At 43.3% G+C, this 23,258-nt stretch overlaps 1 protein-coding gene across 11 annotated transcripts in view; it reads left to right on the top strand.

Moving 5' to 3' along the window:
- LOC113021787 (dedicator of cytokinesis protein 3-like) overlaps positions 1–23,258 on the top strand; it is a 229,871-nt gene that overhangs the window by 144,466 nt on the left and 62,147 nt on the right. For 10 of the 11 annotated variants that reach the window (XM_026166510.1, XM_026166509.1, XM_026166507.1 and 7 more), the window contains 3 exons: positions 13,892–14,040; positions 17,180–17,264; positions 23,161–23,202. In XM_026166510.1, coding sequence (XP_026022295.1) covers positions 13,892–14,040; positions 17,180–17,264; positions 23,161–23,202 — 276 coding nt within the window. Of the gene's footprint in view, positions 1–1,461; positions 1,705–13,891; positions 14,041–17,179; positions 17,265–23,160; positions 23,203–23,258 lie in introns of those variants that run through there. The other variant, XM_026166516.1, reaches the window with a different exon arrangement.

The raw sequence follows: 23,258 nt of genomic DNA, 5'->3' as shown, positions 1-23,258 counted from the left end.
TAGTTAATGACAGCTGGCACGTTGTCATTGTGCTGCAGGTAACAACAGATTAAAGAAGAAAGCGTCAGTGAGGGTGAACCACAGTTATGCTGCCAGAGCAGAAACGTCTACTTTATTAATCTTTACGTAACAATAGGAACGTTTTGTTGCTAACAAGCATTTAGTTAACCTGAGATAATCAGGCCCCATCTTATCTGAAAAACCACATATTACCTTTATCATAGAGCACGTCGCTCTCGCTCTGCAGGCCTACTTGTTGTTCCTACAGTATTTAAAAGTAGAATGGGAGGCAGAGCCTTCAGTTTTCAGGCCCCTCTTCTGTGGAAACAGCTCCAAGTTTGGGTTCAGGAGACAGACACTATCTCTACTTTCAAGATTAGGCTTCAAACTTTCCTTTTTCATAAAGCTTATAGTTAGGGCTGGACCAGGTGACCCTGAATCCTCCCTCAGTTATGCTGCTTTACACTCGGGCTGCTGGAGGAGTTCCTGTGATGCACTGAGCAGTTCTTTTCCACTCACCTCTTTTTGCTCCCAGTGGGCAGTGGGTACATGTACCACTGTTGTGTCTCTCCTTTTCTTTTCTCTTTCCCTGCCTGACTTTGCTTCTGCTGTTTAAAGGGAGTTTTTCCTTTTCCACTCAGTGCTGCCTCACAGGGGCCAGCTGATTGTTTGGGTTTCCCTCTGCTACTGTAGGGTCTTTACCTTGTTTCTCACCTGCAAATTATCAGATTTTGACCTGCTTTTAAATTTTCATAATAATAATAAACTTTATATATAAAGCACACTTAAAACCAAGGTGCTTAACAGGTAAAATAGAGAATAAAAGGAAGATGATAGAAATAGGACCAAAGCAGAGAGGAGAAGCAGCAGATACAGAACAAACAGTTAAATGAGCATAAAAGTGCATAATGTAAAATCACAAGTGAAATGTTAACTAGAAGCATGATTGAATAAGTGGGTCTTTAGTCATGATTTAAACAGTATGCAATACCTCATGCAGGACCTTTCCTTGCTCCACTGCCAGACTTGAACTTTGACTGGGAACAGTAACAATTATTCAAGTGAAAACAAGGTGAAACATGGTGGTATTTCTTTGCCCAGAGGCAGGAGATGACATACAGTGCTTCAACTCTGTATCTGTCCCACTCTCTGTCAGTCATTTTCTCTGTCTGCCCTTCTTATTTCTGACTGTCAGACGCACACAAATATCACACCGCACTTCAAGGCTCTCTGTGGGCAACAGCCTCAGGATATAAGCTCTGCTGTCAAATGTCTTTATCATCAAGTGTGCTGTATATCGCTGTTTTTAGAGTACACACCTAGCTCTATATATTTTTCTCTTTCTGTGCTCTCTCTTGCAAAAGTGGAGAAGAGCTGAGTGCTGCAGACCGGCCTGTGGGTGAGTGGGTGGCAGAGAGGGAGGGGGGGGGTGAGATGAGAAAGATGGAGACGGGGAGCAGGTCAGAGGAGGAGAGAGAGGAAGAATAAGGTGCAAACACAGACGTATAAACAGCCAGAGAAAGAGAGAGAGGAGAGGGAGAGAGGTAGTGTTGCTACAGTAATGTTGTGAGTGGTTTGACAGGTTGTGATTTTCCTCTGCCGGTTTGGATCGCTGTTTAGTTTAGCTGCTCGCCAGCGGTAGAGTCAGAGAAACAGACTGAGGAAGGAGAAGAAAACAAGTGGATCCATCATCCCGTGTGACCCGTGAGTAGCCACAGTCATGTCCGACATTTGTGCGTCTGCTTGGAAAACCGGCTCCTGCCATTCCAGTGTGTGTGCGTGTGTGTGCGTGTGTGTGCGTGTGTGTGCGTGTGTGTGCGTGTGTGTGCGTGTGTGTGCGTGTGACGGGGAGACGGAGTTGTCCGCAGAGACACAAGTGTCCGTGTGCGTTTGTGTTGTATGTAGTCGCGCACTCTGTCTGTGTGGGATCTATAGGCTTCGATAAGTGCAGTGTCATATGTTTGCAATGGTGAGTCACCCATCGTTGCCATAGCGACGAGGCGATTGTTGGCACACTGTCTGTGTTTTTATTATTATCATTATTGCATCAATGGAAAGTGCATTTATATGCCCGAGCTTCTCATTCTTTGATAACATTTGATAGTAACTGTTGTTATAAACATTTGGAGGACAAACAGTTAAACTTTGAAGATGAATAATGTTATCATTTATGTTTATTATCGCTTTGCATAATTAAAAAACTAGATTTATTTATGAATTATGTTATCCACCATCCACTCTGGGGAATATTTACTCATCACTCCTCAATTTCTGTGTGTCGTGTTTGCATATTTGAGGTGATGAGCTCGGAGCGTAGACGCTAAACTGCTCTGGAATAGTGTTATTTAGGGTATAAAAGCTAATAAGCAGTGTTTTGTAATGAAGGTTTCTTTAGTGATCAGTGAATCGTTTCTCATTTCCACAGCAAATAATCCTGCAATACAAACGATAATTAGAGATACACACAAACTGTTCTCGTGTCAGTGTTGCTGCAGACGGTGGAAGTCGTGTGATTTACGCCTCCTCACCTGCTCGCTGATGCTCTCACCGCTGTTCCCCAACAAATGTGTTGGCTCTAGCTTTGAAAATGGTGTTCTGAATTTGTAGCAATCGGGGGAACAAAACGTTTTATTCGATTGATTTTTTTTATACAGTAAAAAAAACAAAGTTTTCGAATTAATGTGCACCAATAATACTTACTGCAAAGTGCTAGCTTTTATTAAGAAGTTCAACATAACAGCGAGGGTGTGTGTGTTTATTACAGCTCGCCTGATGAGGTGTTGGTGGATGTGTGTATTGAAACAACTGCTTTCAAGAGTTCTGTTCTTGTTGTGTTAGATGTGCTGTGACATCTGCTCTCCATACAATAGTTTTGGTCTTTTTATTGGGTTTTTTAACTAACATTGAAACTAATAAAAACTAAACTTAAACGACACTGAAATAAAAACAAAAGCTCAAATGAAATCAAATAAAAACTAAGCTAGAATAGCTCTGCTACAGGCTACTGCTTCCTGGGGTGCACTCAGTTTTTCACGGGGCTACTTTTCTTTTTCACATCATTGCACGTACGGTAATTAAGTACTTCAACTGTAGTATAAAAACTAGCAGGTCATTGGAGAGCAGGAGGAGCACTTCTATATAATATTACAGACAATGTGTTTGTGTGTTTTGTTGTGACTTGAAGGACTTTGGTGAAATGGACTGTGTCAGCAGCGTTTTGTGGATTTGGCCTATTAGCTGCTTAAATAAGGATTGTTCAGCGATTGGCTTGTGACGCTGACTTCGTCCGTGTATTTTTAACTTTGTCCTGTGCAGAAATTTGTCTTCGCAGGCTTCCTTGGCTGCTAGCACTCCAATATCAGGAAGCATTTCATAATTTGCATCGTGGACTTGCTGACCTTTGACCTACCTCTAAAAATGTTGTGAGGGAAGCTTGTGCTTCCAAAGTGTGTATAGTGTGTAGACACTGCCCTTCTATAATGTGTCTTCCTTTACTAAATTTAGGCTCTGTGATTTTTATTTATCCGTCTCTCTCTCTACTTTTTAGCCATTTCTGCAAAACGATTGATCTGTGTATGAGTAAACTCACGATAGACACTGTGAGCAGAACTAAAAGTGCAACTCTGAGGATAAAATCCAGTCACCTTAAGAAGCGTTTCTCTTTCTTTTATATGTAAATAAATCTGTTTGTTAAATATTCCGAGCTCACCGAGGTGGGAATGAAGAATGGTTTTCCACTCGTTGTTATGGCAAATGCAGATGGACCCGGGGAGCCGAACACACGGAGGCAGAGTTGCGGTGAAGACAGTTTATTTACAGTGAGGGGGGGTATTTACAAGGACAAAGTATATACAACAGTGTATGAATGGGGACGCGGAGTCAGGACGTGCAGGTGACGGAAACACACACAGGTAGTGCACTCGATCTAAAAAAGGAGAGGGACGAGAATTAGGAGGGTTTTGCCCGATAACCGAGAAAAGCTTAAAGTAAACTTTACAGAGAGTTGGAGCGCTTACTTGGTACAGTTTAATGCAAAAACCTCCAGACGGAAAACAAACCAGTCGAGGCAAAATCCTGGAGAGGAAACAAAACTCCGTACAGTCACCAGAAATAATCCAACGGCTCCAGCAGGCAGGGGCAGAATTTCAGACTCTCCAAAAACGCCAATACTCGGACACTAGTCTTCTGTCAGGTAGCTCCTAAAGAAGACTTCTGAAGAATGCAGCTGATGAGTAACAGGTGTGCCAGGTTCAGTGACTCACTGCCCCGCCTACCTATACAAAACGGGAGGCACCAAAAAACACATAGAGACAAAAACACCACATAACCAGAACCCAGCTCCTAACACTCGTTGGTGGACAGTTATATAAACTGCATCGTGAATTTTCCTTTTATTTGTCATATGGAGTGTAGAAATCTCCAGCACTGGAAGACCTCGGTGAGCGTATAAGGAGAGGGTCTGTTGGAGATGACAGGTGTCCTCGTGTCGCATGTTCTGTGGATCCAAACAGACTGGAAAACACATCATCCCACAGCTTCCATCACCTGTGGAACTGCACTCACAGAGGAAACTGTCCTTCCTGCATCCACCTCTTCAAGTACACGCAGCGTGAGGCGTGGCAGGCTGGCACCCCTGCTATCACATCCTGCTCCTGGCATCACTGCGTGTGTGTGTATGTCTCCAGGCAGGGTTGATACAAGGTCATAAGCAGATTTGAGATGGACTTTGCACCAGGCTAGCAAGACACACACACACATATTGCATGCTGCATGGCGCCAGACTTCCTGCTGGAGAGGGATGGCTTTCCCAAACTCTCTGACAGCTTGGGCTCGCTGGTGTCTTAGCTCAGAGTCGCCGAGTTTTGGGCTTGAGCGGTGACCACTTGGCCACGCTCCCATGCACTGTGGCATTAAAAAGGCACGAGACATTAATTAAAAAGCAAAGTGGTGTGACAGTCCTCATGGAGTCGTACAAACCCAGTGCGTTAATGTTGGAAATCCCACTGCTGTTATATTCATAAAAAATGAATATAAATAATTGTATATCTTTCGATGCTTTTTGCATGCAAACATAAAATATTATTATCTTACAGGTAAACTCACAGTGTGCGCTGAGAAGTTTTTAACTTTGTAATGAACTCTCACAACTGTAAATTCATATCAGATGACACTAAAGAAATTACAGCATTGTATCGTCTATATTTTCACACTGCGGACTGATCATGAAAGTCTTTAATGCAATCTTTTCAGTCCCTCCTGAGTACATATTTATAAAAGTTGTTCACATTCAGAATGGAAAACTTTTCCTAAAGAATCTCTTACATAACACTAAAAAATATCTGATACCAGTGAGTCCATCAGTGCTTTTCAGTCCCTTTGTGTCCCAGGAGCTGGATGTTCGAGTCACTTTTCTATCGCAGCTTTGTGCTCCAGACTAAAATGATGCATTTTACATAAAAATCTTTCCTCCTTCAGATTCATCCTCAGGAAGCAGCATGTTAGCATAAGAGCTGAGCAGAGGAGACCAAAACGAATTCGGAGGCTCTTTGTTTGCGCTCCCCGGTGATTTGTCTGAGCGCTTTTGTTTTCAGGAGCGCAGCAGCCGCGCTGACAGGCATGAAAATGAAGCAGGACATTTGCTAATGCATCAGAGGTGTTGCGAGCGTCCCCTCTGATTGCAGACGTGCCAGGCTGACTCCCGCCCGATTAGGGGGCCTCAAAATAGTAACTTCCCAAAGTAATCAGTTACAGATTACAGTTTACCCGATTAAATCTGCAGTCAAGCTTGTCACAGTTACTGCACGTTACGAGGCACCAAACACAAACCTGCGGCGCAGCTGGAGAGACAGTTTAAGACATGCAGGAGCTCTAACTGAAATCATACTTTCTCCACTATTTACTGAGTTATCTGTAAATATCAGCTGCTGTTCATCATGTTTGGTGACTGTAGAATATTTCGAGGCCTTTTAAAGGAAACAGGGTGAGTTGAAAATTTGCACTTTTAATTCGATTTTTTCATCCAGTAATTTGGAGCCCTCATAACTTCTGTTTTCAGTGCAGGTAAAAGTATTTAAACTATGTTATGAGATGCAACCAAATCAATGTTACAACCACCTATGATAGCATCACTATCATAGGATATATCATAGTTTCAGTAAACTGCACCGATTTAATGTGTAAGACATGGAGGAACGGAAACAAGCACCAGGCTGTTGTTCCATCTAGTTCCTGATAACTCACTGAACCGAACACACAAAAATCAAGCCCCTGCTTTCACTTTGACACTCTGCTGCTCTCAGGCTGAATCATCTTTGCAGGATGGATGTGAATAAACCTGGAAACAAAGTTCTTGACAGCTGTGGGACCCTTCTGTATTTGCCCCTGTATTTAGCAAAATGATTGCAGGAGGGGCTAACATGTCTTTTGTCCAGCATGTGGACTTCCTGAAACCTTCTTTTTAAGCACCGTGTTTACTAGACACATCTTTGGCCAGATGCATCGGTGCTGTGTTGGTGTGCATTTGTGAGGCTGGTGGATACGCTGCTGCTCTGCAGAGACTCACTGTTATGGGAGGTGTTGATGGAAGCATTGCACTGTTTGTCTTGGCCTCCATCAGACTGGAGTTTGTGGTGTTTTTCCAGGTGGTTAAAGAAGTTAGTTGTGTTGCATTACTGTGCCAAAACTGTACCAGACTCTTTGAATATGACGACCCTCCTGACCTCTCGTCTTCTGATGTGCCTGATTTTAGTGTATATATGTCTTTTGATGTAGTTTTACTTTTCCAGAGTACATTCAGGAAACTATAAGCTGCATGTCGGGTTAGGCAGCTGTGATTGGTGTGTGCAGGCACATGGTCAGACGCTGATTTAGGGAGCGCTTGATTTGCTTTTGCTTTGCTCCCTGCTGGTGAAGCACACATTTAAATGTTGCCTGATCATGTTCTTTTAACTCTGGGATGCCAAAAGATAAAAATGTGATTAATGATGCAGGTGTAGTTTATGACATAATAGGACAATTTGCATTGCTTTGTTAAATACTTTATATGCATTTCCAACAAAAGTTCAAAAAGCTCCCTGTGAAACCGAGGGAAACATTAAAATGTGGCTTTTGCTCTTTCTCATTTATCAGGCGTGAAAATGGAGGAAAACTCTGATGGAACAGAGGGGCTGCAAATGTACCATTAGACAGTAGAGCTGTCAGGCTGAATAAAGCCCTATTATATATTCATGCCAAACGGTGACAGACTCTCGCCCTCTGGAGACCCACCTTTGGTCCCTGGCCCACTGCTTGGAAACCCACTCATGTAGTTTAATGTTCTGGTAGAAAATGTGGAGGTGTTTGTTAATGGAGGGTGACATTATGGTGCCTTCCTAGTTTGTGGGCTGTCAGAGTGATTAAGATGTTATTATGTCCCTCTAAGTCTGAAAAGCAAAAGGCCAATGCAGCAAATAAAGAGAGATGTAAACGTTTGATTTGGTTGACGGCAGCGAGCGCGGCTGCTCTGCTGCATTTTAACCACGATCGGATCTTCCCTTCCTCGCGCGGCTCAGCGTCTCACTGAGTGGCCCGAAAGTAGCTTTACAGGTGATAGTGCTTTGTTATTTCTGATATCACAATGGTTCCAAACAGCATCATTATCTCAGATTAGCTCGGCTGTTTTTTTACAGTGCCGATGTGTTAAACCGCTTTAAGGTGAGTGTTTGTGCCTCCGTTCCCGCAGGATGTGAAGGTGCGATTACTCACAGCGGCTGGGGAAAGAGGCAGAGGAGGCAGTTAGAGGAGGGAGGAAGAGTAAATCTACAAATAGCCGGCCCAAAAGAGATTTCCACTCCGCAGCTGAAAAAAACATTAGTGCTCAGCTGTACCGGTGAGATTCTATATTTTCCCAGATTGGGCAGTTTCATTTCAAAGCAGCACACATCAGTGTTTGTGGTGTGGGTGTGCATATTTTGAGTGCTAGCAAAAAGTGGATAGGAGACTTGGTTTCTCCCCGATGTGCCAGCTGGTGCACCTGTTCCAAGTCTGGTTTACTGACTCAGAAAAAGGTCAAGTTCACAGCGGATCTACCCACTGACTTGGACAGATGTCCTGATTATAGCTACAGCCCAGGTTTTGAAGGTGGTTTTATTTGTGTGGAGTTTTCTCTGTTTGAGTAAAGTGCAGAAGATGCATGTCTGCGGTGACTCGGCGCAGATCTCATTTTTATTTTTCCATCGACCTCTATCCAGTCTGGCTAGCTGCATGTTTAAGTTACCTCCACACTGGCTTCACCCTTCAGTCCAAAAGGCAACCTCCATCTTCAGTATAGAGTTTACAGGTAACTTAAATTCCAGTACTTCTTGTATATGCCTAAAAGTGCACACGCAGCAGCATCCTGGCTTCTTTTTGGGTACTCGTGAAAGTGAATCCTTCCAAAAGCTGGCTGATAGCAGCTGGGACACGGTGACAACAATGAATGGCATAAAGTGTTGAAAGCGTGTCCCGAAAAGCATCGCTGGTGTGAATTGTTGGGTCTGGCAGACAGTAACGTTACCTGCCGCCGGCTCTGAGTTATCAGGGTAAACTGAGACAGAGGAAGTGAAGTGGGAGTCTTGCCGACTAAGTGAAAACTTATGGTTCTTTAATTCTAATCTTTTTATGTTGTCAGTCGTGTCTTTGTGTTTTCTTGTTGGTTGTTTTATGCAACATTTGAAATGCTCTGCTGTCTAAAGGTGCTCCACGACTCTTATTCTCAGACAGTTTCCTTAAATAAGGATATAAGCACCTCCTGTTAGTGCGGCAGGTTAATGAATATTCTCCCTTTGATACAAAAAATATATAATGTGGTCATAAATTCATCATAATGAAGGCAGGAGCTCTCCGTGCCCACTTTGCCTCATTAGTAATCTTGCTTTGTGAGGTTATGAATGGAGTATTAGTCTGCTGTGCCTCACATTGTGTTGACGTAGGGCTGCTGTTACCTTACCTGCTCTGCCACCTTTTACAGCAGTGTGCCTGCGCTCTAAAGCACTGAAGGAGAGGAACACAAGATTTTGCTCTTTATCTCAGCACGTTTTACCTCAGCGGCTCTGTGTGGCTCACAATAGGCACCGAGTGCTGGGCAGGTCTCTGGTGGAAATGTGTTTGTGAACCTTGGTCTTTGCATCGTCCTTTCTCAGTACTGTAAATAAGAGCAGTATGCTTTCGTGTCCTGCATGGCGCTGCTGTGTCTGCGGGGATCTGGGCCTTTATCGCTGACTCCTGTGCTGCTGTTTTCACTGAAGAGCACCCTCGGGAACAGGGCAACCATTTGTGCTGTAAATGCTTCTATATATAAGGTGTTATTTATGAACCCAGTGAATGAACCACCATTTGTGGGCTGTCTCTGGTTCAAGAGCCTTACTACACTTTGAAGGGCACGATACTGTTGGCCAGTAAATGTGCCTCGTGTTTATCACAGTGAGAGTTGGTGCAGTAAATAAATGGGAAAGACATCCTGAAATAAAATGAATACGATTAGTCATGATATGTAGTGTACACCCACCCAACTGGACCCTGTTCAATAAAAGCAAGTTTTAAATAATGTATATTATTCCTGCCTGAGGTTGACCAACGAGGTTGCAAGCTGAAAACTGATTATCTGAACATGTCAAATAAATTCATTATATTAGAGATTTGGGTTTTTTGCTTGCCGAATCATCCTGTTATATCAGTGTTTGCATCTTTATTTACTCTTTCTCAGATTGCTGGATTCCCAGAATAATAATGAAGAAAGGAAGCATTTTACCACAAACTTTCATTTTGACTGGTTGATCTGGACACTATGATGGGACCAGGATGCCCTCATGGAGGAATAAATATTCAGGATGTGCAGACAAACATAAAATATGAAATCATGTGCAAATAGAGCTTTAGTTTTTCTGGCTTCTTGTGTGGATGCTGAAGCCCTGAACCTCAAATTTACACTCTCAGGAAATAAAATATGTTACTGTGTACCTTTAGGGCTACAGCAGCTTGTCCCTTAGCCCTCTTTGAGTCTCTACCCACTAAAGGCTTTATCCATCTTAGCTCTACAACCAGCTCAGGAACTCTGTTACCTCTACGTGCATGAAAACCCATCGATGTCAGGGAGAAACAAGGCCCAAGAGGAAGATACATAACCAACCCCTAACTGTTCACCAACATGTGTGACGGATACAGAACAAAAACTTATCAGAACACCTTAATGATGCCTTGGTAAAGCACAGCTGTGCAGGGATTAGTACTGTCAGCTCACAGCAACAAAGTCCTGGCTGAGGATCCACTGACCAGCTGGGGCCTGTGTGTGGAGTTTGGCTCTTCTCCCCATGCTGGATGGCTTCTCTCTGGATACTCCTCCTAATGTTCAAAGGATTGCATGATAGTTTAACAGGTGATCCCTAATTAGCTCAAGGTTTAAATGTGAGTGTCATTGGTTTTCTTTCTCTGGGTATAACAGATTGATCGACCTGTCCAGGGTGCATCAGCTGGGCTCTAGGCTCCAGCACTGCACAGTGCTGAAGCAGCAGACGATGGGTGGATGGATTTCTGTACGGCTCTAGTGGATTGTGGGTTTTAGACACAGACATTGTCCAACTAATTTTGACTGTGTGGGAACATCGGCCCTTGAAACGTACATGCACGTACCTTGAGGTCCAATAATTAGGCACGCCTTGGGTTAAATGTATGTAGATTGGACCAGCAGGTGAAGAAAGAAAACTGTACTGTGCATCTGTTTTCTTTCTACTTGTTTGTCTTGTTTTTTAATTTTTATGACATTTAAATTGATAAGGAAAAAAATCCAATGCACAAATTATTAATGAAGATAATTAATTTGTACTTTTCTCTGTTTTTAAGAATGACGTGTAAAAGGTTTTACTCTGGAAGATGTTTCTGCGTCTCTAACGGTTATATTAATATGAGCTCTCGTAAAGCGCATATCAAAGCGCGTTAGCTTCTATGTCCACTGGGTATCTCCTGAAAAACAAATGCTAAACAGATGCTGAGGGGAACTGTCGTGCGTGACTCCTGTTGTTGCTAAGCAACTACCGGTTGAAATTTGGCACTCTTTGGCTAAAAGTTGTAATATTTTGAACCTCAAGCACTAGCTGCGCTCAGCGCCAAAATCATGCTAATCTCTCAACTCTGACGGGACGGTGCAACAAGGTTCCCAGTTGGAGCTTCTGAGGAATGGATGCCAGTACCGTAAACACATCGCCTCAGAGTTGGATTATGATTTATAAACGTCTCTTACTACAGGGAACTAATCTTTTAAATGTATACCGTATTTTAAACATCGTCTTGTGCACTCGGGTCCAAACTGCAGGTAGAACACAGATGGATCCATTATTTTTACCCCTGAAGGGAGCATCAGTAGTTTCACTCCCTCACGCCAGTTTTTAATATGCAAGTATCACAGTTGGTAACTTGTATGGGATAACTGTATCCACATTTTGACTTATTACTACATTTTCAGAACCAGGTCATGTTAATCCCTCTCATTGAAGGTGTATAGCTTTGATTGGCCGTGGTATCATTTGTGTGCTGGGAGACGGAGGTGTGCTGGGAAATCACCTGCTAATATTAGCTTTGTCTTCTGGTCCTATTTAGCCTAACTAGCTTGCATCTGAACAGTGCAAGTTGCTGGTGGCTGTCCTGATTTATTTTAGTCAAAGAATGCATGGAAATGGGTGTTTCTGCTGGTGTCCACCACAAGTCTGATGCATTTACTCAGCTGTGAGGCGTAGAACCCTTCATCTCCAGCCTTCTGAAGTTGTTATAATCAACCAACCAACTCACTGTATTTAGGGATGGTCAAAAGGACAGTTCGTGATCATGCTTCAAGGCAACGATAAGTCAAATAACCAAGGTAAGCATCTTTGATTGGACAATATACCAAACCTTGAATCCAGAAGACCCCACTGGGAGTCGCACCTGTCAGCAAAAACCAGGAAACTGATAAACAATTTTCATGGGCTCAACAAAAGAAGATTGTAAAAATGTTCCTCGGTGTGAGTCTCAAATTCTGCTGGAAGAAGTTGTTGTAAACAGCATGAATCCATCCTGCTGATGCTTTTAGATTAGATACTAACTTACGACAGTAAAGATGCTAACAGTGGCATGTTTCCTTCCTCTGACAAACCGTGACACAGCTGTTCTGCAGGCAGGTGCACAGCCCTCCCCTCACGAGCAGCTGAAGCCGTCGCAGTTCAAATCTTCTATGTTATAAAGAACTGAGGCAGTTCTCAACATCTTTCAGGGTTAACGAACTCAGATCGTTCATAAATGTGTGTTTCAGCACATTTACAGTGAAGCTGCGTTCACACATGTGTGCGTAGATTCAAATAAACTTAGAACTAACAGGGACAACCAAAGCACCGGATGCGTCCCGAGGCTGCACAGTGCCCATGTCTGCTCAGGGCTTCAGTTCATCTAAAAACGTTCTCTGCCAGCTCACATCAGCAGAACAGCAGAGAAACCTTGCGGGCAGGTTGCCAGTTGATAGCAGAGCTGCTTCAGCTGTGTTCACCTAACTCTGGTGTATTTCAAGTTAAGGTTCTCTAAAACAGCTCCACCTCCACTACGACCGGAGTTATATAATGGAGCTCATCTGTACATAAACCCAAGACTGATGGAGAAAGGCAGAGAGATTTTAGCCGGGCTCACTGCCCTCCTGCTGTCAGCATATGTTTGCAACTTGCTCATGCATGTATAAGCACCTACATGTGTATGTGTGCATATAATATACTTGGAAACCCAAATGAAATCTTCGTTATAACATGTAACCATTGTATACGCGCGTGTGTGTGTGTGTGTGTGTGTGTGTGTGTGTGTGTGTGTGTGTGTGTGTGTGTGTGTGTGTGTGTGTGTGTGTGTGTGTGTGTGTGTGTGTGTGTGTGTGTGCACGCGCCTCTGCACAGCCTAATTTCTGCCCATCTTGCTGTTCTGCCAACAGCTGAATAGACATTTAACCCTTCTCCCTGCTGCTGAAGCCCTGCAGGGCAAAATTAAAGTGCTAATAATAGCATGCTATGGGAGAAGCAGGTTCCAGTTGTCTTGTGTTAGACGCACATGAGCTTTTGTTTCGTCTTTGTTTTTCAGTTGCCGTATGAATTTATTGATCCACTATATACAGTCTAATCTGTACAGTGGATCATAATAACATTATAACAAATAATTATTTTCTGTATCACTCATTTAATAAAGTTACATACTCTTAATGCCAGGCCCAAGCCTGTTGAAAAGATTTGGGCTAAATCAAACATAAACCATAAGAATAAGATTTCCATTCTGATCCGGTCGTGGCCCAGATTAACAACAGCTGCCTGCTGATGGCCACAGGGTGGAAACTGTGCATGTGATGCTAAAGACAAAGGACTGTGGGGTTAGGATGAGATGGAGGACGATGATCAGCTGTGGTGAAGCGGGCACATGTCTGAGGGCTGGATGTTTTCATGAAGCTGGGAATTAGCTAAAGAGACCAAAACTTTTAAATGTGCTTTTAATCCTGTAAAGTTGGACTTTCAAACTTGGGAGTCTCTGGGCATCAACTCATGTTTGGAGTGGATCACAAACTAGACCTGCTTTGCTGCCCCTTCCTCTAACTGCCCAGATCTTCCTGTGGTAGAAAGCATGTTAGTACTTGCATAAAGTTTTCAGTTTTCAGCCTGATTTGCCAACCAAGCTTCTTGGTTGCTAAGGCTTTGAACTCGCTCACCTCAGCTTTATTCCACTGTGAGTTGTTTGAGTGCCTTTAATAAACAGCACAGAAACGGCCTTGCGGTGCCCTGCCAGAGAAGTACGGCTGAATCAGCGTATTGACGAGCTGAAGATGAATTCTAAGTGGTGAACGAACGGTGAATGAATCCTCCCTGTTTCTCTCTCCGTCCTTCAGAAACACAAGGTGGATCTGTTCTACAAGGTTCGCCACGTGATGATGGAGCTGATAGACCTGAGAAGGCAGCTGCTGTCCGGTCACCTGACACAAGACCAGAGCAGAGACGTCAAGAGACACATCACCGTCAGACTCGACTGGGGCAACGAGTGAGAAACCAAACAAATGTTGCATTAAGACACATTTGCACATTTCCCACACATACAAGTAATACACATAGTTTAAAGGGCAGCTGTTCTTTGTCTGACCCAGACGAGAGGTGCTTCATCCATTTCTGATGAAGCACCTTTCCAAACACGAGTATTCATTTACGTTTTTACGCTGTATCATGTGCATTGGTTGCTCATAGTCACGTAATGCTGCTTCAACCACCAGCTGACCAAGTGGGGTCATTTATGACCTGAGCCTTATATACTGTACTGCCAAACGTATTCACTCGTCTGCATTCGCTCACATATGAACTTGAGTGACATCACGTTCCTAATCCGCAGGGTTTCACGTGATGTCAGCCCACCCTTTGCAGCGATAGCAGCTCCAACTCTTCTGGGAAGGCTTTCCACAGGTTTAGGAGTGTTTATGGGAATTTTTGATCATTCTTCCAGAAGCACATTTGTGAGGTCAGACACGATGTTGGACGAGAACTCTCCGCTCTAATTCATCCCAAAGGTGTTGGGTTGGGTTCAGGTCAGGACTGTTCAGGCCAGTCAGGTTCTTCCACATCAAACTTGCTCATCCACGTCTTTATGGATGCAGCTGGTCACCATGGAAACCCATTCCATGAAGATCTCTGTGCACTGTCTTTGAGCCACATGAAGGTTGGAGGTCCACAGTGATTGAATCTGCAGAAAGTTGGTGACATCTGCCCGCAATGCGTCTCAGCATCCACTGGCCCCAACGTGGCTTACCACATCTTTCCCAATCACTTCCACTCTACTATAATCCCCCTAACAGCTGACTGTGGAATATTTCATAGTGAGGATATTTCATGACGGGACGTGCACAGCTGGCATCCTATCACGGTACCACGCTGGAATTCACTGAGCTCTTGAGAGCGAGCCGTTCTTCCACAAAGCAGAACTGAATGATTTCGATGGGTGAGTGAATACGTTTGGCAACATAGTGTGTTACGTGCACCGTTGTGACTTCTGGCGTGAGGAGAAAGCGCTTAAATGCAGACAGTGGAGGCCGAGTGAGGTGAACAAAAAACAAGCTTTTATTTTGACCGGGACAAACGCTACAAACAAAACAAAGGCAGAACGAGCAAAGCTAAAACAGCACATGCAGCACATGGTTAGTGGCTTTTTCTTTAGAAAGACCCTTTAGATGTTTGAAGTTTGAAGTCTGTTTTCTGAATAATAATTCACACATGCTGCACTTACATGCTGATGGCAGCTCAGCCTGCTCCCCTGACTCCTACACGGGGCAAACACAAGTGTGATTGGAGGCAGGTGGATGAAGCCGTGGTTGTTAAAGTCTCATGAGAGCACGATGAAAGGCTGATGGGAAACAGATGAAATGGAGAAAAAATGGCCGCTGCTTCAGGATTGAGTTATTAATACTGGGAGTGTTTCAGAGGTTATTTAAAGCTTCGTTCTGCTGTCAGAGGGGACGAGGCACACTGAGGTGATATGAAGGGGGATGGCAATAAGTGCTGCTTTTATTATAATTAATAGTAAAAGAATTATTCAGGGTACCGCGGGGTGTTTCAGGTCATGTGACTGCTTCCAGTCATTACTGATGCTGCTTTAATCGAGTTCACATTTAGATATAAGTAGGAACTACTTACCGACGATGTGATTTTAGCACATCAGTGTAAAGCAGAGTTATTCGTCCAGTCAGTGGCTTTGCTAAAGAGAGAAGCAGCTCAGTGAATCATTTTAGGCTGCAAAAGGGCCAAAAAGGAGCTAATGAGGTGCTACTTATCTTGTTGCTCTCTGCTAATTCAGTCTCCAGCTGGTAAAAAGAAGTGACGTGTCATGTAACAGAGCAGCAGACGTAATTCATAGCCCGAAAGCCAGTTCATGGTGAAAGGTTGCATTGCAGGAAAACAAGCTCGCTTTCATCATTTCAAATAATGGCTCCATTGTTCCTGATGCATCACGAGCATGGAAGTGTGTGCATGGAGAACACAACTTATCAATGAATCCATGAATGGCAAACATTTGTCGGGTCAAGTGTCTCCAGCATGAGGACATTTAGTGTGTCTGAGCAGCCTGAATGTGAGGTTTCAGGGTTACACGTTTGATGCGTGTACGCCGATAATACTGATGTGGTGCAAAGACGCACTTCCTTCTGCTGTTTCGGTTCATGCTACATCCTCGGTGAGAACAGCTGGAGGGCACAAACAAGCTTTTGCTGCCACACGTGAACTAGACTTGACCTCCATCTATGCTGCTTCGATGTGTTTTACTTTTCTCCTCAGTGCCAGTCTCCAAATGATCATTGCTCAGTACTACATTCCTCTCTGGGTCGTTGCAGGACTGATATTCTGAGTCATCCTGAACTTCACACAGTGTCAAACCTTTGCCTCAGGCTGTCTTTAGTCAGACGACCGTCACAGCAGCCAACTCTGAACCTCTGTGTGAGGTGAAGGACCCTCGTTTGGATCAGAGATATCTCATCATGCTCCTGCTGGTGCAGCCCAAAAATGTGCAGCGCCTGGCTTCAGAGCAGCGTCAGACATACTTGATTAGATATGTACAAAGATGAGTAATAAGCAGTTAATTATAGTGTCGTTAGAAACCTTTAACAACCCATTCAGCTTTACCCTCAAACCCCAGGCTGTGTTTTTATTTTCTGTTTCCACTCAAGCCTTTACTTTCACTTGACATATACAAATACATAAACACCTGATTGCATTTTTGAAGCTGTGGTTGGCAGTGATGAAGAGTTTGGTTTTCAAACCAGATTTAACCCGATTTCAGCCTTGATGGATGTGCATGTTAACACATCAAAGATGGACGTTTAGTTTCTCATTCACAGTTTAAGAGGCCATCTTATTCATTCGGAAGAACATTGTGCACAGCGCCTTCGAGTGCGCGAGTCCACCGGCCTGTAACTGAAAGATGTGGTTGTTGAGATTGAACAGAAAATAATGCTGAGGAACAATATCCCCAGAGCCCCTCTGAAATTACTTTAATATACTCTGTGTGTGTGTGTGTGTAGGCGGTGCACGCTTGTGTGTGCAGAGGTGGCTGGAAAGGTTTGTGTACCTGTGTTGGAAATGCTTTTTGTGAAGGTTAAATGAAAGACGCTCTGCTGCTCTCCGTCTTTGTTTCTGTGTTTCAGACACCTCGGTCTGGACCTGGTGCCGAGAAAGGAGTTTGAGATGGTTGATGAAGACCAGATCAGCGTGTCAGACCTTTATAAGATGGTAAGTCAAGTCACACCTGCTCACACACTGGATTCATGACGGCTGTAGTGCACACAGTGATCCCACATCCTGGATACGTTGTGTAAAATAAGACAAAAATATCCTGCTGCTCATCTCATTTGTAGGTTGTAGCTTTTAATCAGGCATCCTCTAAAATCTGCATATTATTTGCAATTCTTTTAATTTTCGTTATCCGCAGATGATGAGAAGGATGTTAAATAACCAGCAGCAGGAGATTGAATTTGATGAGCAGGTTGTGCTGCAAACTGAGCAGTTTTCTCATTTTTCACATAATTTAATCATTTCAAGTATTAGCACATAAAAGTAACATGAAGTGAATTTTGTGCACATGAATATCAGTGACTGACTGTTTGCATTTGCAGGTCTCAGCTTGTCACCGTACTGATAAATTAATAAAGTCGTGTTACTGTGAAACTGTGAGAAAGCTTTTTGATTCAGAAACAAACGAGTGAACAGCTCTGACGTGGAATTATCGGAGATTAATGTTTTATTTGCTTTTCTCCCTGAGAGAGCACATTTTATTCCATTTTCTGGGTCTAACACAGACCTGCTGGCTGCACCTTGATGATTACAGGCTAGATTCACTTCACAGTTGGAGGGAAGCTTTAGTTTCCAATCAGAGAGCAGGCTGGACCCCGAGGTTTAAACAGCAACAAGCCTCAACAGTTGGCAAAGTAATCGTGTGGCAACTGGTGAAGATCAGCAGATATCTCACTGAACCGTTCATTTTAGACTAAAATCTTTTGTCTATACGAGGATGAATCAGGAAGTTGTAACGTGAGTAATAACTATGAGCCGTTTGTTGTCTCTGTGGCTGCAGTGAATCAGAGTTTTGATGCTCGAAACGCGTTTCGATTCCGCGTCATGCTGCTCGTCCTTTTCCCTTTTCATCTTTTCTCTGGCCTCGAGCGGCGCCTGTTACCAGAAACAGGTTTCTCGCTCACGTGACCTTCGTCTCATGCACACGACGTTTGAAACTTTGAACACCAGCAGGAAATCTGACGTCGCTCTGCTGGTGGCTTCATCCGGATACCTTAAAACTGCTAATCTGATGATCTGAACCACCGACTATAAAATTACCGTCCCGCCTCTGTTAACTTGTTCACAAAAGCATAAATTTGAATAGTTTCTCCTGTTATTGGAGCTATTGTGTTGTATTTGAGTGCTACTTTAAATATCATAAATGAATGGAGTGAATGACAGTCGTAGCCTGCAGACAGCATGAGAAATAAGAGCAGAGTCAAGGTCCTGAATAATCACAATTTCAAACCGTCATCATCTATGAGAAAACTCATAAATCACTATAAGTACAGTAAATATTTATAAATCAGAGTGAATATGTGTTGAATAATTAATACTGCACATGAAGATGTGAGATTTAAGCACATCAAAGTTAAACATTATAATCAATCTTCTGTTTTTTCAGAAAACATATTTTATAGCTTGTTTTGTATTTTTTTAAGTTAAGCTTTTAAATCCTTAGTGATAGTTTGTTCCCTGTGACTGAACAAAATGAGCACTTAGAACGTGTAACAGCAAAAGAAAAACCTCTTAGATATGAAAGAGTAAAGCTGTGATGGATCTGAACAGAAATGTCAAAGATATTTTCAGTTTCTTTCATCTGCTTTCCTTTCATCGTGACATTTGTCACATGTCAGAGAGCTTTGTGACAGGCACCGACATCATCGACTAATTTCACATTTTTGACCAATATTCAAATGTAAATATGTAAAAGGAACAATATCTTCCAGCAAGTTTTAATTCTGGACACTCGGGCAAAGAGAGGAGCTGAGCTGTCATCTGATCACCGGTGGTGAGTTGGATCGGGTGGCGTGGAAGGATGCTGGACAGATTCTGGTCCAGGAGATCTCCAACTGCTCCCTAAAGCAGATGTTTCACCTTCATTGCTGAGATGCTGCAAGGAGCTGGAGCCGGTTGGTGCCTGTTGTCATGGTGACAAACCAAATAGTGGACCCCGGAGGTGAAGGGAGCTTCTTCATCAAGCTGAAGAAGGCATGCTATCGGGCTTGGTTAGTGGGACTTCAGATCCAGCTGCTGGGTACCAGCAGGGCAAGCAGAGCGCCACTCGGTCGGTAGATGAAGCTAAAACTCGGGTGTGGGAGGAGTTTGGTGAGGCCACATGGAACAAGACTTTCAGACTCCTTGAGGCGAACGTTCCTCAGAGACTTGGGTCCATGTTGACGTGACAGCCTCACACAGCTGCTGATTTGTCAGCTGCATCCATAACATGAATCTCGTGTTCCAGCACATCCCAGAGGTGATCTGTTAGGCTAAGATCTGTTGTGGAGGCCATTAGAATACGGTCAAGTCATTGTTGTGGTTAAGAAATGAGATGATCTGAGCTTTGTGATGCTGTTGCCTTCCTGTTAGCTCAAATCACTCAGCCACAATCTCCTCTGACCCCTGAATTGTGTTTCTGTGTAAACCTTAGAGGTGGCTGTGCGGCGAAATCCCTGCAGATTTGAACCTTCTGAATGACTCAGCTCAGCCCGTCTGGCATCAACAACCACGCACGTGAACCGAAATCACCTTTCTTTATTCTGATGCTAATTTTACATTTCAGCAGATTTTCTCAACCATGTCAGACTTCCTAAATGCACTGAGTTGCTGTGATGTGATTGGTCGATCAGACAACAGGTGTAAAGCAAACTAATTAACAAAGATGAAGACAATGCCGCAGACAAAATCCTGTCAAGATTTTTTAACCTGTAATTTGCAGCACTCAGGACAATTAGATTGTGTAGGCTATAATAAGCAATAGAAGCGAACCAAAAACTAAACACTGAAACAAAACATGCTCACAAACGTATTTCATGAAGGTTAAACTTGTTGCTGGAAATACTAAAAATGAAGTGTTTATCTTTGTTATACTGGAGTCTGTGGATAACTTATAACCTGCGTCACATTTCCAAGGCTGCTTTAAAAAATATGTAACTATTAAATAACTCTAGCCTATTAATGGTAGTGTGCAGTGCTGCAGCATGAGACGCATTCTTTGTTGTTCATGGTCTGTCGGTAATACTTGATGTTCCCTTTCTTACATCAGTCCTGCTTTAAATAGCTTCACCAGCCAAACACCGTAGTCCTGGTGATTCCCCTTTGTTCTGTTGCTTGGAGACCGATCTGGAGATGGGACGTGAGAAAGGGGGAGAAACAGGAAGGGAGTGAGAAAAAGGTTAAGTTATAGATGGTTGGATCGAAGATGAGGAAGAGTGAGCATGAGAGAGAACCGCGAGTTCTTTCTGGTAACAAACAGACAAAGAAGGGCAGAGAAAGAAAGTTACAAAGTTACTGCTGATTGATTTGTTTTTGAGTCGTGGAAATGAATGTTTTTAAATGTGACATTTGAAAAGGTCGAGATGAAGAAGGAAAACAGAAGATGTGATGAGATTCATCTTTAATGATCTCAGTGATGAATTTGCATTAGTGCAGCAGCAGGAGAGTGCGAGATTCATCACGGGCGGAAAACAATCACGCAACGGGAACACAATGTGAGCGAGAGGAAACTTTCCAACAGTCGCATGCAAATGCACATCTGACATTAGCAGTTAATCGGCTGTTACACACACACCGCCAAACTTCTGAAATAGACACATGACTGTAATGGAGATTATTTAACAGTCAGCATCGTGCACCCAAAACATCTTGGGTTTGGATCCTGTGTGTGTGGACTGCATGTCCTCTCCAGGTACACCGGCTTCCTCCCACAGCCCAAAGAGGTGCAGTTAGCGGGGTCAGGTGTGAATGATTAGCCCTACAGCAGACTGGCAACCTGTCCAGGTGTACCCACCTCTCACATCAAGCTCAGATTAGCTCAAATAGGCTCCCCCTCCACCCTGAACTGGATAAAGTGGAAGAAAATGGACGGATGGATTATTTGAGAGTTAACTTACAGCCTTGATATGCAGGTTAAAAGCAGACTTTGAAATCCTACTATGACAACATATTAAAATGTTGAAATTTAAAGAGATAAGTGTTGAAATATATTCGCATGTTTAAAGAAATGTGGAAAAATTGCATAATGCTTAAAACACACACAGGAAACAGGTAACAGTAATAACATGATTGGCTCTGTCAGTCTGTGTGCGTGTGAGAGTTTAGCAATTCGAATTAGTTGGTAGCTGCTCTGTGTTTATATTCTTGGACTGCTGGTGGAGCTTTGCATCATTCACAGCTGAAAATAAATCATTACTCGTCTTATACCGAGCGTTGATGCATCACCTCAGGTTCATCCTGAAGTTTCAGCTCCTCGCCCTCTGAGGCCGCGCTCACTTTTAGCCAAACAGCAGGCTGCATGCAAAGACAGTCTGAGGCCTGAGCTTCTGCACACACTGACCTGATTATTTAAAGCAAGACAGCGTCTCTGTAGGCGCGTCTGCAATCCAGAAATGTCACCCACTGAAAACATTTGGCTCATTATGAGCCTGGAAACATGACAGAAAAGCAGCTATAAAAGCGTTTATCACAGAAGAGAGGAAAAATGTTCAGCGTTCAGAATCACAGTAACCAGTCTCAGTGCCTCAAGAGGAAATCCTGCCCCGTCCCAGCGAGTCTGCAATATGTTGCTGTCTTTATCCAAAAAGCAATAAAGCTGAGTTTAACTTTGATATTTTGTCTTTGTACAATCTAAAGTCAATCCAGTGAGGATTGTTGTAGAGGTAAAGCAGGGCAGCTAGTGACTTGCAGGTTGCTGGTGCAATTCCTGGCTCTCCCAGTCTGCACACCAACGTATCCTTGAAGAAGGAGAACTCCGAGTCGCACACACACCCCAAGATGTGTGTGACTGATACGTGTTGTGTAAAGAGCTTTGTGTGCTCGAGTAGCGCTAAGAAACAATTTGTTTAAATTATTGCATGACCTTATTTTAATCGACTGTCCCAACCTTTTTAATAGCAGGTTTTAAAAATTCAATATAAAGAAGATGAGGAGATACGGCTGCCATCGTTTAATTCCCTCCTCAGGTTGTAATATTTGCAGATAGCTTTCAGCTGACAGTTATTACCCGGATTCATCAAACAGGTTTTTACTTCCTGCTGCTTCTCGTCACACACAGACACTCGAGAGATTTAGGGAGACAACTCGGAGTAATGAGTCTCTGGGGCATTTTTATCTTCTGACAATGAGGGGAAGGGAATGGACCACGATAAAGTAGATAAGAGAGGAGAGGAGACGAGGAGACAACACAAGAAGGAGATGAGAAGAGGAAACGAGAAGAGAAAATGAAATCAGACAAGAAAGCAGATGAATACAGAAAAGGAGAGGAAACAAGGACAGAGTATAGTGAAGGAGAGGATATACAGTAAGGAGAGGACAGATAAATGAGAGTGGATAGGAAAGCAAGATAGGATAGAAAAGGAAACAAGAAGAGAATAGAAAAAATAACAAAGGAGATTAGACAATGAAGGAGAAAAACAAGCCGATAGAGAAGGAAAGGAAGCAAGGAAATGGTGAAAAAAGGAGTAAACTGACAAGGAGATAAAAGAAGGAAACAAAATGAGAAGAGGTTAATAAATGAAAGGAAACAAAGAGAAAATAGGAAAGAAGGAGATGCTAAAGGAGAAGAAGCAAGGACTGAGTGTTGAAGGAAATGAAAAAAGGAGGGCCGACCAATGACAGTCATTGGGGCAGACAGTGAAGAAGAGGAAACAATAAATGAGAAATGAAGCAAGGACAGAGGATAGTAAAGGAGGCTAGAGACCTGAAAAGGTGAAGTGAAAATAGGAAGCAAAATCAGGCGAGGAAAGGAGGAGAGGAAACAGTGAATGATGATGAACCAAGGAGGGAAAAAGGAAACAATAAGAGGAGAGAGATGATCGACCCCTCAGCTAATAGTTTGTGTGTCTCTCTTTCGCAGCATCTTTCTAGCAGACACAGCGTACAGCAGAGCACCACACAGGTACGTGGACGTACTGCAGTAATGTGTCTCATTTACTTCTCATTTCAGAGGCCCAA

This window comes from Astatotilapia calliptera, chromosome 5, assembly GCF_900246225.1.
Source record: "Astatotilapia calliptera chromosome 5, fAstCal1.2, whole genome shotgun sequence".
NCBI classification, from domain to species: Eukaryota; Metazoa; Chordata; class Actinopteri; order Cichliformes; family Cichlidae; genus Astatotilapia; species Astatotilapia calliptera.
Note: the sequence above shows the minus strand (reverse complement) of the source record. Positions and strands in the feature narration are given on the sequence as shown.